The following is a 12,228-nucleotide window of genomic DNA, read 5'->3' on the forward strand; positions in this document are numbered from 1 at the left end:
AGGAAGGGGGAAGGGTGGTTCCTGTAAGAAGCCTGAGAGTTTTCAATGAAGAGAAGGGAAGGTTCCTGAAGAGACAAAGAGAAAAGCTTAGGGTGCCTTTACCTTGCTTTTATCAGGGGAGGAGGTTTGTTTTGTGAGTTATACATTTAGAAATAAAAGGAAAAAAAATTAAATAAAATAACTGAGCTCTAAGGCAATAAGTTTGATCCAAGCTCTGGGGGTGGTGTCATTCCTCCCTGGGCTGCAAAGACAGGCCAGTCACCTACTTCCCCCAGGTTTGTCAGCACTCCCTCAAATACAAGAGTTGTGAAGGAAAAGGGAGGATGGGACATGGGCTAAAGTGAAAAAAGGAAGTTCAAAGACTTATCCGCATTTGGAGGGGAGGACACAGGGAAAGGGTACAGGACAAGTAGTTTCCAACTACTTCGTTGGTCTAATAAAGGATCTCACATCTACCCAACGAACCTTGCCTGTCACAGGACGAGATAAGAACTCACCTCTTTATGGCCCTGGATCTGGGAGTTGACAAATGCCCCCAGGATATGAGAGGTGAGAGGCAAGTAGATATGGATCAGCTGCGTCTCCTGGTGCAGGCAGTACAAAGAAAAGTAATTGCGCAGTTCCATGGTCAGGATGGCATTTTCTTGCTGAAAGAAGAGCAAGCCAATCAGTTATGCAACTAGGACAGGTAAAGCAGGTGATAATGCAGCACTCCCAGTTCTCTTCAGGCCCACAGTATAAGCACTTGCAAAAAAACCAAGCTGCAGTCCTGCATGCACTTTGCCTGACAGCAGTTGGTGAGGTCATGTGCAAACTGCATTTCAGCACCTCCTGGGAGCAACAGTCTCACTGCCAAGCCAAACGTTAGCAGTTCAGTAGCAAGCAAAGCCCTTTCTTTGCAATGCAGTTTTAACAGGAATAGGACCAAGATCCACAGGGGAACTTTTCAGCATAGCACCCATTCTGAAAGCATCGCCAAGCCATGTAATGGCACCACCAAAAAGAGGCTTCCATCCTGCCCATGTGCCACCCATCCTGCTCCACACCCTCCCCACCTCTACAATGCGCGACTCCAGCTGTTCCACGGACTCCGGCTCCTTGTTCTGCACGGTGGCGCTCATCATCTGCTTCTTCATCATGCTGTACTTGTGCAAGGCTCGCTGGTGCTTGTGCAGGACTCCCTTCTCATGCCTCTCACACAGATCCTTCATGGGAAAGGGAACAGACAGGTACTCGCTGACCTCTAGATGTAGGGTAGGGAGCTATGGTGGATGGATATATAGGAGGCAGCAGAGGACAGGGACACAGCTGAAGTCTGTGAAGCAAGCCCCACAGCTTCAATAGTAGATACTCAGAGAATTTCCTCCCTGCTCCAACAAAAAAACTGAGAAGCTCAAGCACCAACACTCATGAAGACAAAACCCAGGACCACTCCAAGTCAAAAGACAAAGCTCCAACAGGTGGTCTGGAGTCTCATCTCTTCCATGTGCTTGATCTTTCCCAGTTTTCCTATCTGCATGTCTCTTTCTAGTGCTGAATGTTGCCAATTCAACTTCAGCATCAGTGGAGGGACCTTGCTGCTTCAGTCCCAGACCAGGCGCCTCCTCAGCATGGCTATCAGCCTTTCCTGAACTTCACCTAGGTGCATTTTTAACAGGTGTTCATGAAGGTGGTGGTGCAGGACAAAACTTAATTTCATTTTTAACTGGACTGGGTCTCCTCATGCAAAGGCCTTGCCAACCAATTCCTTCTCTTCCCTTGACCCCAAGAGAGCCAATTTTGGAAGCAAGTTAACCAAGTTATGCAAGGAAAGCAGATGGTATTTTCAACTCCTTGCATGGTCTGGCAACACCCAGCCATGAGAGAAGAGCCGATCAGTAATGCTGTAGAGCTCACTAAGGGTGACAGCCACTCCCCTCCCTCTGCATCATGCCCAGTTTGCTGCTAAGCTGCCTTTCCAGATACTTTTTTTTTCCATTCACTTGGCATGGCATCCTCTAAAGAGAACAGGCTTGCTCTAAACAACTCTCTCACTGGCACAGGAACAGCAGAACTCACTTTATAGGACTGGAGTAAATCCAGGAAAAGGTTCAGCTTCTCCACCACATCATTCTCTTCCTGTTTACCCTAGAAAACAAGGGACAAAAATATTTCACAAATCTGGTAGGAGCCCACATTACCTGCACACTGTGTCCTAAAGATCTCTGCAGAGGGGCCACAGCAGTTGTTACACTCCCACTGCAGGAGCCGAGATGCTAGAGCTGGTAAGGAGCATAAATAAAGATCTGCCTGGAGCGAGAACAGCATTCCAATTAGCCGATTGCTGCAACAGGCAGTTTAGCATCATGAGCTCACTCTGCCCAAAATGCCAGTTCTGGCAGACTCCCTTAGGCTTTAGTCTTCCCTCCTTAAGACATCCCTCTCAAAGGAGGCCTAAACTCCTGCTCCCTTCCACCCCCCTTAGAAGAGTTCTTGAAATAGGAAGTAGAGTATGCATGACCCAAGCTGGATTTCACCACTTACTACTGGTCCCTGCATCAGTATGGCTCTTCAGAAAGTCACTTCTGGAGGTAGGGTCCTGGTCTGGACCTAGCACATTAAGCACCATAAAGTGGTGGCTGTAGCAAAAATAGGACATTACTGTCCCCTACGGACCATCAAGTTCTCACGTTCTGATAGCTGTTAGCACATGGTGCCCTTACAACAGCAATATCTCACGGCTTCTGCCTGAATAAGTTTCATGTGGCATTTAAACAGGCTACAAAAGGTCAAACTTGATAAAGAAGCAGATTCAGCTGGACTCCATCTAGCTGGTGATCTTAAGCAAGCAAAGTGCAGGACTCTTAGACAGATCAGCCCACAGCACTATTTACTTTGTTCTTGACACCTTTTTGTCAAGGATTTTCCCTGTCCCTGGTAACTTTACTTTGAAGCTGTACAGGCCTCAGGCCACAGCCAGGTCTCCTGCTGGTCACACTGCCAGCGTACTTGTTCAGACTGGTCTAGTGAGAATACTGGGAAGTGTTTAGGCAAGAACAGGGGTGTGATTTCTGAGTACCCATCCGAGAAGGCTCTTGATTCAAGAGGCAAGCATGCATGTCTCAGGATGCCAGACACGGGAGAAGCCACTGGTAGGGGAACTCACCTGCTGTGCAGCTTTATCAGCCAGCAGTGCAAATTCAACAGACAGGCCTTTCAAGGCCTGTTTCAGAGTCCCCCATGTGCTGTTGTTCAGAGCAGCCCAGGAAGGGAGTGGTGTAGTATCCGAGCCCAATGCACTGAGAAGAGAGACGAGGTAGTTAAACACTAGCAGTCATATCCCAGTTAGCATACCCATCTCAGCAGCTACTGAGTACCCCCTAGCTCCCCAAATCTCACTAGCAGGCTACAGCTGAAGTAGAGTCCCTCTGGAGTCAGGCTGCAAGAAGTTTGTAGCTGGTCCCCAGGAAGGGTCCAGTTAGCAGTGGATTGCAGTGATAGCCATTCAACAGGTGTGTGGAAGACAAACTGCACTAGCAAACAGCTTCAGTGTTTTCTGCTTAAAGACTAGGCAGAATGTGTGAACAGGCACATCCCATAGAAGGATCTATGAATGGGTGTCTTGAGCACATACACGCTGGTGTGGACACGCTAAGGACTGCACCATTTCACTCGAGCATAAATCAACGCCAGAAATGTCAACACACTGGCATTTTACTTCCCCTGCCCTGAGGAACCTACCTTCTGTTTTCTTCCCCTGCACCATGTAAAGAAACAATTGTTTGTTCCCCATGGACACTGTCAGGTAAGCCTATCACTCATTAAAAAACAGAAGTGTCTTGTACAAGTCCTCTCCCTGCAGCCTACCTTAGTTCTTTTCCAAATATGAGAAGATCCGAAGCATTATCAATGGCCCGGGAGGCTATTCGCTCAGCACGGTCCCGCAGTTTATAGAAGCTGTTGTAAATATTTCTGATAAGCTCCCTACTGGCAGCAAACTGGGCCTGGATGTCAGCTGGGAGGAAGTCCTGAGACAGCACAGGAGAGATTACTAATGGACTCAGTAACATAAACAGCAAGTCACAAAGAGAGATTAGAAGTCAGGGAGCAGATTAGGGAGACTCTGAATCCTGTTACACCTAGCAAAGAGGCTTTTTGGGGGGGGGCTTTTTTTAAGGAGAGAAAAAACACACAGCATTATGGGGTTTGGGGTCTGTTCCTGAAGACCTGAGCAGGAGTTGCTAACTGCCAGCCCTGAAAAAGAACTCAGCCAGATACCGAAGGCTCAGCTGGACTTCTTCTGGCTCATGCATCAGTGAGAGTTTGGACAACCGGGACTTAGAAATGTCAGTGGTGCTGCACGAATCCAAGTAAGATCCAACTTATTCTCCAGTAACTTTGCAAAGCAAACAGCAAAGAGCAGGACAAATAGAAAATGGTCTCTAGCATTAACCCACAGGAGTGGCCTGCCTGGGAGTGACATAAAAGTAAAAATGTACTAATACCTCACTCCTATATAGCACACCCCGTAAGTAAGACTCAAAGCACTTTGCAAAGACAATATCATCCCAATGTTACAGAAGGGGAAACTGAAGGACAAAGCAGAAACATAACTTGCCCATTACTTCCAACACAGTAGTGACTAAAAGTCCCGGTTTTGGACCAGGACTCCACTATGCTAGATGACAGAAAAGCATTTTTTAAAGCAGCTTGTGATCAATTTAGTCATTGTCTGGTCTCTCTTCCTTCATCCCAGGCATACTTTTACCAAAGAAAAAAGCAGGCATTTTGGAAGATAAATGCTATCAGAAAATAAAGAAATCAGCTGCTTGCAGCCAACGTAGAAGGAAGCAAGATTCATAATTTTTCTCAGAAAGAAAGAGCAATATGGCAACACAGAGGGGCTAGGGGAAAGACCAATCAAGTGTAGGTCATGAATTTAATACTTTAAGAACATGCACTTGGATAAACTTTCTTGCTTACCACTTGTATGCTATTCTAGCAGGCTGGAAAGTACAAGTCAGGAAATCATCATATATTTATAATTTTTTTTACATGAAAGAGAAGAGTAAGTCAGCTTCCTTTAAATGGCTCTTTTTCCTCTCTCTAGCTGAAGTCCCCCTCTCCCCCCCACCGCAATCTTTTACCCAACGTACGCAAAAATCGTGTGCACACACACAGGCAGGAGACATTGAAGTACTAATTAGACATTATAAAGGAAAATACCTTAGCCCGGGTCGCTAGTTTGCAAGTCATGAATTCATCTCCAAGTCCCTGGACCAACTCCCTCAGCTTGTTCTGCACATCCTAAAAAAGCACAACCAAACAAGCATTAAATGAATATAAATACATCTGGTTATACATCCCAATTGCTTGTGGACATGCTCCGTGTGAATAACTGCAATGTGTAGGCAATGTCAAGCTAGCTGAAACCACGAGTAGTGCTGCCACAGGAAAAAGCATTATTTTTCAAAGACTCTGCCCACAGCATTGCAACATTCCCCAAAAGATATAACATCTCTGCAGCAGCAGAGATATCCAATAGGAAGGAAATGCTCCCCTAGTCCTCGTGACTAAGACAATGCTGGGGATGACAAGCGTACAGGCAAAAGCAGCTCTGGGAATCTGCGACAGGAGATGTGCAAACACAAAATACCGCTATTGAGAACTCACTGAGCCACTGAAGGAGAGGAACAGCTTCAGGAGCACATCTTCTGAGAAGGGAGGATGCCGAGCCACCAGGTTGATGAACCGCTTCAGAGCCCTCCGCCTGGACTCTATGAATTCTCGGTCGGCTACAGGAGGGAACACTGGGTTAGAGTGAATGCACCACATATTGCAACTACTCAGAAGGAGAGAAAGGCAGAACCAAGTTCAATTGCTCCCTTGCACAGACAGTGCTGTAGCACCACCCAGGAAAGATCCGTGAACGATCTTCTGGGTCCACTATTGATTATCAAAATAGCTCAAAGCCCACACCCTTTAAATGGTGTGTTACACCTCATTGTAATGACATTTCAACAGACGCTTCCACAAAAGACAACATTTCAAACAGGATAACTTGGCTGAATAAAGTTAACCATGCCTAAATTCACAGGATTGGGGCTTTAGAGTATGAGCTATGAGAGAAACAGGGAATTTCTCTGCCTTTGTGCTTATGCTGGATACCGGGCATGTGTTGGGGGTCTTGGGTATGAATGCAACACAGATTAGAAAGTAGTAATTACAAACCGTATAATCAACTCAAAAGGAATCATCCCATACCTTAGAAGAATCAAATGCAAAGCAAAAATAAGCGTTTGTGCTCTTCTTTGCTCCTTTATGTTGTGAAAAGGAAACTTCACACATTTTTACCCCAGAAACCCCGCTCCCACACTCTGGATTTAAGATTGGTTTCCTCTCTCCTTCATGCAAGACATCTGGGAGGAGCTGGACAGCAACCTGCAGCAGGCTAACCCCTTACTTACACCACTCATAGGTCCTACTTGTCAGCTAGAAGTTAGATTCTTCCTCTTTCAGGGAGGATGGGGGGGGGCTGAGATTTTAGCTTACTGATTAATTAATTCAGGAGATCTCAGCAAATTCTTTCAAGAAAAAGTGAACCTGATATTTCTGAAGTTAGAGAGCAGCCCAGGAACTGTCCATGGTTACACTGTTACATCACAGAGGTGCAGTAAAAGGCATCCATCTTTTGCATCGTATTTCACCCTACCTTGGGAGTTTGCTGGCTATCCAGACAATTCCCTAAAGGGCTACCCAACAGGCATGAGGATCAAACATTTTCCACTGTGGCCTGTCTTGCTCTTTAGCCTGTAACATCCCCGGATCCCCAGCACACCATTCTTTAGGGTTGTCTAGTTAGACCAGTGGCCCTGAACCTTGTTAGACTCAAGAAACCCTTCAGAAAACACCAGCTCTTAGATGTCACTCCTTGGACTATGGAACGAACATAGAGCAATTATTCTGTTGCAAAGAACCGAGAGAGACCACGACGGGTCAGAATGTTGTTAACACTAAGGATTCCCCTTTGACATTTCCTGAGAGCCATGTGTAGGTGTTCATACATCTAACAATGCTAATATTGCACAACAACCTGCATCCCCCTGAAGAGAATTTCACAGCATCCTAGTTGAAAATCACTGAGCTAGACAGCACTGGTCTGCTCTATCAGGTCAAAGAACACCACTTTTAACTAGACAAGTCACCTTTGCCCAGCCAGTGGATGAAGACACAGCTGGGTTAGGGTACAATCTGCGACTGGGCCCTAGGGTCATTAGGCTATGGGTTAGGGAAGAAGTGAGACATGTCCACACTTCCCTCTAAAACACTGTGATCTGCTATTTTATCAATGCAATTAGAAACATGAACAACTCGTGTGTGCTGCCACAGGAAAGAGCATTATTTTTCCCCCAAGACACTGCCCGCAGTATTGCAACATCCCCCAAAAGATATAACAATATCTCTGCAGCAGCAGAGATATCCAATAGGAAGGAAATGCTCCACTAGTCCTCGTGACTAAGACAATGCTGGGGATGGCAAGCACACGAGCAAAAGCAGCTCTGGGAATTTGCAACAGGAGATGTGCAAACACAAAACACTGTGCAAACTTTCCTGGGTGGTGCTTCTGGGGTGGGGGGAGGGAGAGGGGGGTCTATTATTATTTTTAATTTAATGCCAACTCTTCAGCTGCTCTATAAAAGTCACTGGGTAAGGACACGGGCCATTTCTGGCTCACTCATCCTGCTGCTGCTCCTGCCTCCTTTCTTAAGGGCACTCAGAGCCATGGATCAATCTGAGAGAAGGGAGATGTAGAAACAACAACAACAACCTTCCGCCAGGAGATCTCAAACTACAGAACAGTCCCATTTTAAATTAGGGATAATCTACAGTAGTAACATGGGAACGGACAAAAAGATTGGGGTCTTGCAACCCTAACTTCTTCAACTTCTGACCTCACTGGTTAAAACTTACATCTATAAGAAAAAGAATCAGTGATAAAATAGCATCATCACTTAACATTACCAGTGTGAGTTACTAGGTTTCAGAGTCAAGTCTCCACCAAAATAAACCACAGCAGGTCATTTTTCTTACCAGAATAGTTTTCAACTCTGTCTGTAAATTCTTGCAGAGAGCACTGCTCTCTTGGAAACCTGAAGAGCAAGATTAAAAAAAAAAAAAAGGGCGCACACCTCTAGCATCTTGCATTCTCCAATTAGAAGAGAAGCTATCAGAGACACTCCAGCAGGCATGCTGGCCAGGTCTGATTCACTAAAACCCTCTACTTCTGCACCCTTCGCCATTTGTTTTCCATGACGTAAGATATAGATTTCTCTCAAGGAGTCTAATTCATTGTGAAGCATTTTGCTTAGCAATATGGATACAAGACAAGACAGCAAAAGGCTTGTTTCTGCTTTATCTGCTGAAGAACAAAACTCAATTGGGGGAAAAAAAATCCACTGTTTTCTCATATTTTTAACAACAAGAATTTAACACCGCATCAATATTTCAGATTACAGAAAAAAGTTATCCAAAGCAGCTTTGATGTGCACTCTGTCTTGGGATACTTCACTGGTTTCATACTCTAATGGTTACTACGTACTTGAACAAACTAATATTCTGGTTCAAACATCATCTCTCATCTTTTGTAGTTTCTGGTTTGAATGGAAGACCAACAAGCTGCTTTTAAGGAAGAGCAAAAGGATAAAAGAGACTACCCCCAAGATAGCTGATTTCAGTAAAGCAGGAAAAAAAAGTATGTTTCTGACGGGGCTTTTTTTTTTCCCCATAGCCAGCTACAAATGTGTCATACATCCAGGCCCTGAAAGGACCCCATAATATTCAGTGACCCAGTGAAGCCATCTACGTCAAGACTCTACGCTTGTTTGACTTATTTACGCTGAAGGTCACAAGTCTGAATACAGAACTGGAATAAGACGAGCTCTGGGGGGTGATATGGAGGGGGAAAATGTCAAAAATTGTCTGTATACTCATTTCTTCTGGAGTGCATAAACCTTTTAATATAAAATAAATCTCTCTCCACTTTCCAGTTTTCCTGCCACAGGAGAGAGATACAGGGTTTCTAAAGCTCCTTTCATATTCAGAGCACATAAGAAAACAACGTGCTACAGCACACACTAAACCAGTTCAATGGTACAGTAGCCACACTCAGGGTCTGTCAACACCATGGGATTTGACTAGGTAAAAACCCTATTCTTCTCTAGGGCTATCTATAACCCTTTTTAGAAAGGCCTCAGGATACTTAACTTGCACTTGGAGAATCACCATTAAGACTTAATGGCGATTCTCCAAGTGCAGGTTATATATTAAAAGGTCTTATTATTCTTAAGGTCTTATCTTATTTTCCACAGTGCAATACTGTACCCTTCCCTCCGCTCCCCTTCATCTACACCGCAGTGCAAGTACTGCTTTACAACCCGAGTAGAAGAGGCAAATACAGTGGTCTTTTCCAGGTGTCACCATACCCTACAGAGTCACCAAGACATTGCATTATTTACCTCCCAGCATTCTCTTCGGTGGAAGTGCCGGAACCATACGATACGGAAATTTCTGAAGCAGCATCTCATGAAACACGACAAAGTCATTGTATCGCCTGTACACTGAGCATTTGAAGCGCTACAAGAGAAGAAAAAATACACACGCTCAGAACAGCAGCAGCATTTCAGCAATTCCTTTGCACCTCGCCACGCTAAATGCAAGCCTGATTACGTCCAGGGCAGCTAGTACAGTTCTTGGGTTAGTAGGCCACTTACTGCAAGCAAACAGGGGATGGGGAGAAATCAAAAAGCCAGCTCTCTGTCACAAGCAGGGATGTATCTTAACTGACTGCCTATCTTGCTGGTGGACTAGGTCCAGTGCCAAAACAAGCAGCACTGAGCTCAGCCCAGTGAGTTATGCGAGAGCATAAGGAGCCAGCAGGAGCAGCTGTGGGATTTATGAAAAATATTGAAGTTCTTTACTTCAGTTCCCAGATTTTTGCATTTCTGATGTGAAGTTAGAGGAATGAAAAATGAGAATACCTGGTTCGAGTCATTCAGGTCTAAAATGCCTGAGGCAGCAGATAAGAGAAAGGATGCACATAAATCAGAAAACCCCACCTGAGTAACGCAGCAGCAAGTCAAAAGGACTGGCTGTCCCCCTACTCATCCAGACTCAGTTGGCTTTGAGCATCACCAGCACTCATTGGAGGTACTGGGTGATTTCTAGGGCTGTGCAAAACACCATCATTTTGTTTCAGCATCTGTTTTGCCATTTCAAAGGGACAGTGTTTCATTTAGTTTTGAAGCACTGTCCTGTTTCATTTTGTCAAAACTGTTTCGCTGTTTCGACTCGTTTTGATGTTTCACCCATAGGCTATAATGGGGGATCATGAAAATGCTAAAAACATTGTCGTTTGTTGCCCGATTCAGATACCAACTGCAGGGATGTCCCTTCTGCCAAGTTTCTAGGAGATAGGTGCAGAGGTTTCTCAAAAACTGCACCTCGAAGTCTTGAAAGCAAAATTTGCCAGCAGTGGCAGCCTCCTGTCGTCCGACATGCAGATCCGGGAGCTTGCACCCCCGGGGAGGGCTGAGGATCTGTGCCAAATGACAAGAAGCTGCTGCCTGGGGCCGGTGCTGGGCACAGCCCACGCCCATAACAGGGTCCATGGAGCTCAGCCAGGAGGGAGGAGGTGGAGCGTAGCCCTGGCTCTGCCCGCCTCTTGCCACTGGACTGTGCTTCGATTGGCTGCACCAGCCCCATGGAGTTCAGCCCGGCAGCGGGAGGGCTGCGCTCCCCACTGGGCAGAGCTACACGGGGCTGTGAAGCTACTTGGAGCACTCTCCCCTGCCTCCCACCACTGGGCTGCTTCAAAACTCGAAACATTTTGAGTGCCCTCACTTCATTTCAAAGCTGTTTCGGTGCTTTTTGTTTCGTGTCAATTTTGCCATTTCGAGCTTGAAACAGCTTCGAAAGAAAAACTTGGCGAAATTTCGCACAACCCTAATAATTTCCCAAAGTTGCACAATGAGGCAAACAACTGGAGAACAAGTGACACAGCCCTGAGGGGCTCCCATATTCTGCTCTGTAGCCAGTGTAGATTTGCTCTTGCAGGCATCAGCAGTGGCCCAAAGCCAAGCCATGCCTTTGTCGGAAAAGCAGCTTTACACAGAAAAAATAAAATGGAGGAATGACAGCTCAGGAGCTGCCAAACTCTGACAGATTGCACACCAGCAATTTAAAACAATACAACCTTACATACCACCAGCAAATATTTTCAGTTCAACCTTAAGTACCACCAGCAAATTTTTGTCATACATTTTACTTATATTAAATCTGTTAATGCATAACCACTGACAGGTAGTCTGTGTACTACTGGTGGTACCTGTACCACAGATTGGGAACTGCTGGGCTAGAGCAGTGTCTCTCAACCCATGGGTGCTGACCCAAAAGTGGGTTGCAAGAATATATGAAAGGGTGGTGAACAAACTTTAAAAATGGATTCTCCTTAAAAAGGAGAAAAACGTGGGAAACTGTGGGTTTTCCCTTGCAGGCTGGCAGAAGTCCAGCTTGGGTCCCCCCCACCTGCACTCTGTGGGACTGGGGGTGGGGGACAGCACGTTGGGAGTGAGGGGCACTAGGTCAAAACTGGCCATCAATGTTTACAAATGGGTCCTGGTACAAAAAAGATTGAGAACCACTGGGCTAGAGAACCACTCACACCTGTAGGCTGAAAAGGCGATTCTGACTAAGGACATAAGTGACAAAAACCCATTCCCACAGTATCTGACAACTGATCTGTAGTATCCTGTGTGAAGTATATCAGGAACTCAATAGACACCGGCGAGTAATCTTCTTTACACTCCCACAAAGGAGACAAAAAATCCTAATAATTCTCCTCTTGGCCCAAAGCGGGCCTTGCAGGTCAAGACTGGAGTAACTTAAACGGCATTCATCCAGGAAATGACAGGGGAGGAGAACCTGCAGAGATGCCAGTTGTGCTGCACCTATTCCTCGTCATACCTAGTCTTGTCAACTCAGTCTCTTCCGTGAGCTCTTAACACATCTGAAATACTGAGCTAATGCAGACTACTGCTTATTACACACTTCCACTTCTAAACACCTGCACCGATACTCAGTTCAGACTTCAGGTGAGTTCAGTCATTATGGTCTAATGTACAGTTTGTCCACCTACTTAGCAAAGCCACCATCTCAGCCCCAATTAGAGCAATGCCCAGTACAGGAAAGGCA

At 45.7% G+C, this 12,228-nt stretch overlaps 1 protein-coding gene across 1 annotated transcript in view; it reads right to left on the reverse strand.

Annotated features, from left to right (window-relative positions):
* Positions 1–12,228, reverse strand: part of SNX8 (sorting nexin 8) — a 30,848-nt gene that overhangs the window by 5,038 nt on the left and 13,582 nt on the right. Inside the window, exons 3-10 of the mRNA XM_059716322.1 lie at positions 9,495–9,612; positions 5,653–5,774; positions 5,206–5,286; positions 3,847–4,007; positions 3,146–3,278; positions 2,059–2,127; positions 1,056–1,205; positions 498–647 (exon numbers count right to left, since the gene is read on the reverse strand). Of these exons, the coding sequence (XP_059572305.1) occupies positions 498–647; positions 1,056–1,205; positions 2,059–2,127; positions 3,146–3,278; positions 3,847–4,007; positions 5,206–5,286; positions 5,653–5,774; positions 9,495–9,612 (984 nt within the window). The remainder of the gene's footprint in view (positions 1–497; positions 648–1,055; positions 1,206–2,058; positions 2,128–3,145; positions 3,279–3,846; positions 4,008–5,205; positions 5,287–5,652; positions 5,775–9,494; positions 9,613–12,228) is intronic.

The sequence above is a fragment of the Alligator mississippiensis genome, chromosome 13 (assembly GCF_030867095.1).
Source record: "Alligator mississippiensis isolate rAllMis1 chromosome 13, rAllMis1, whole genome shotgun sequence".
Classification (NCBI taxonomy): domain Eukaryota; kingdom Metazoa; phylum Chordata; order Crocodylia; family Alligatoridae; genus Alligator; species Alligator mississippiensis.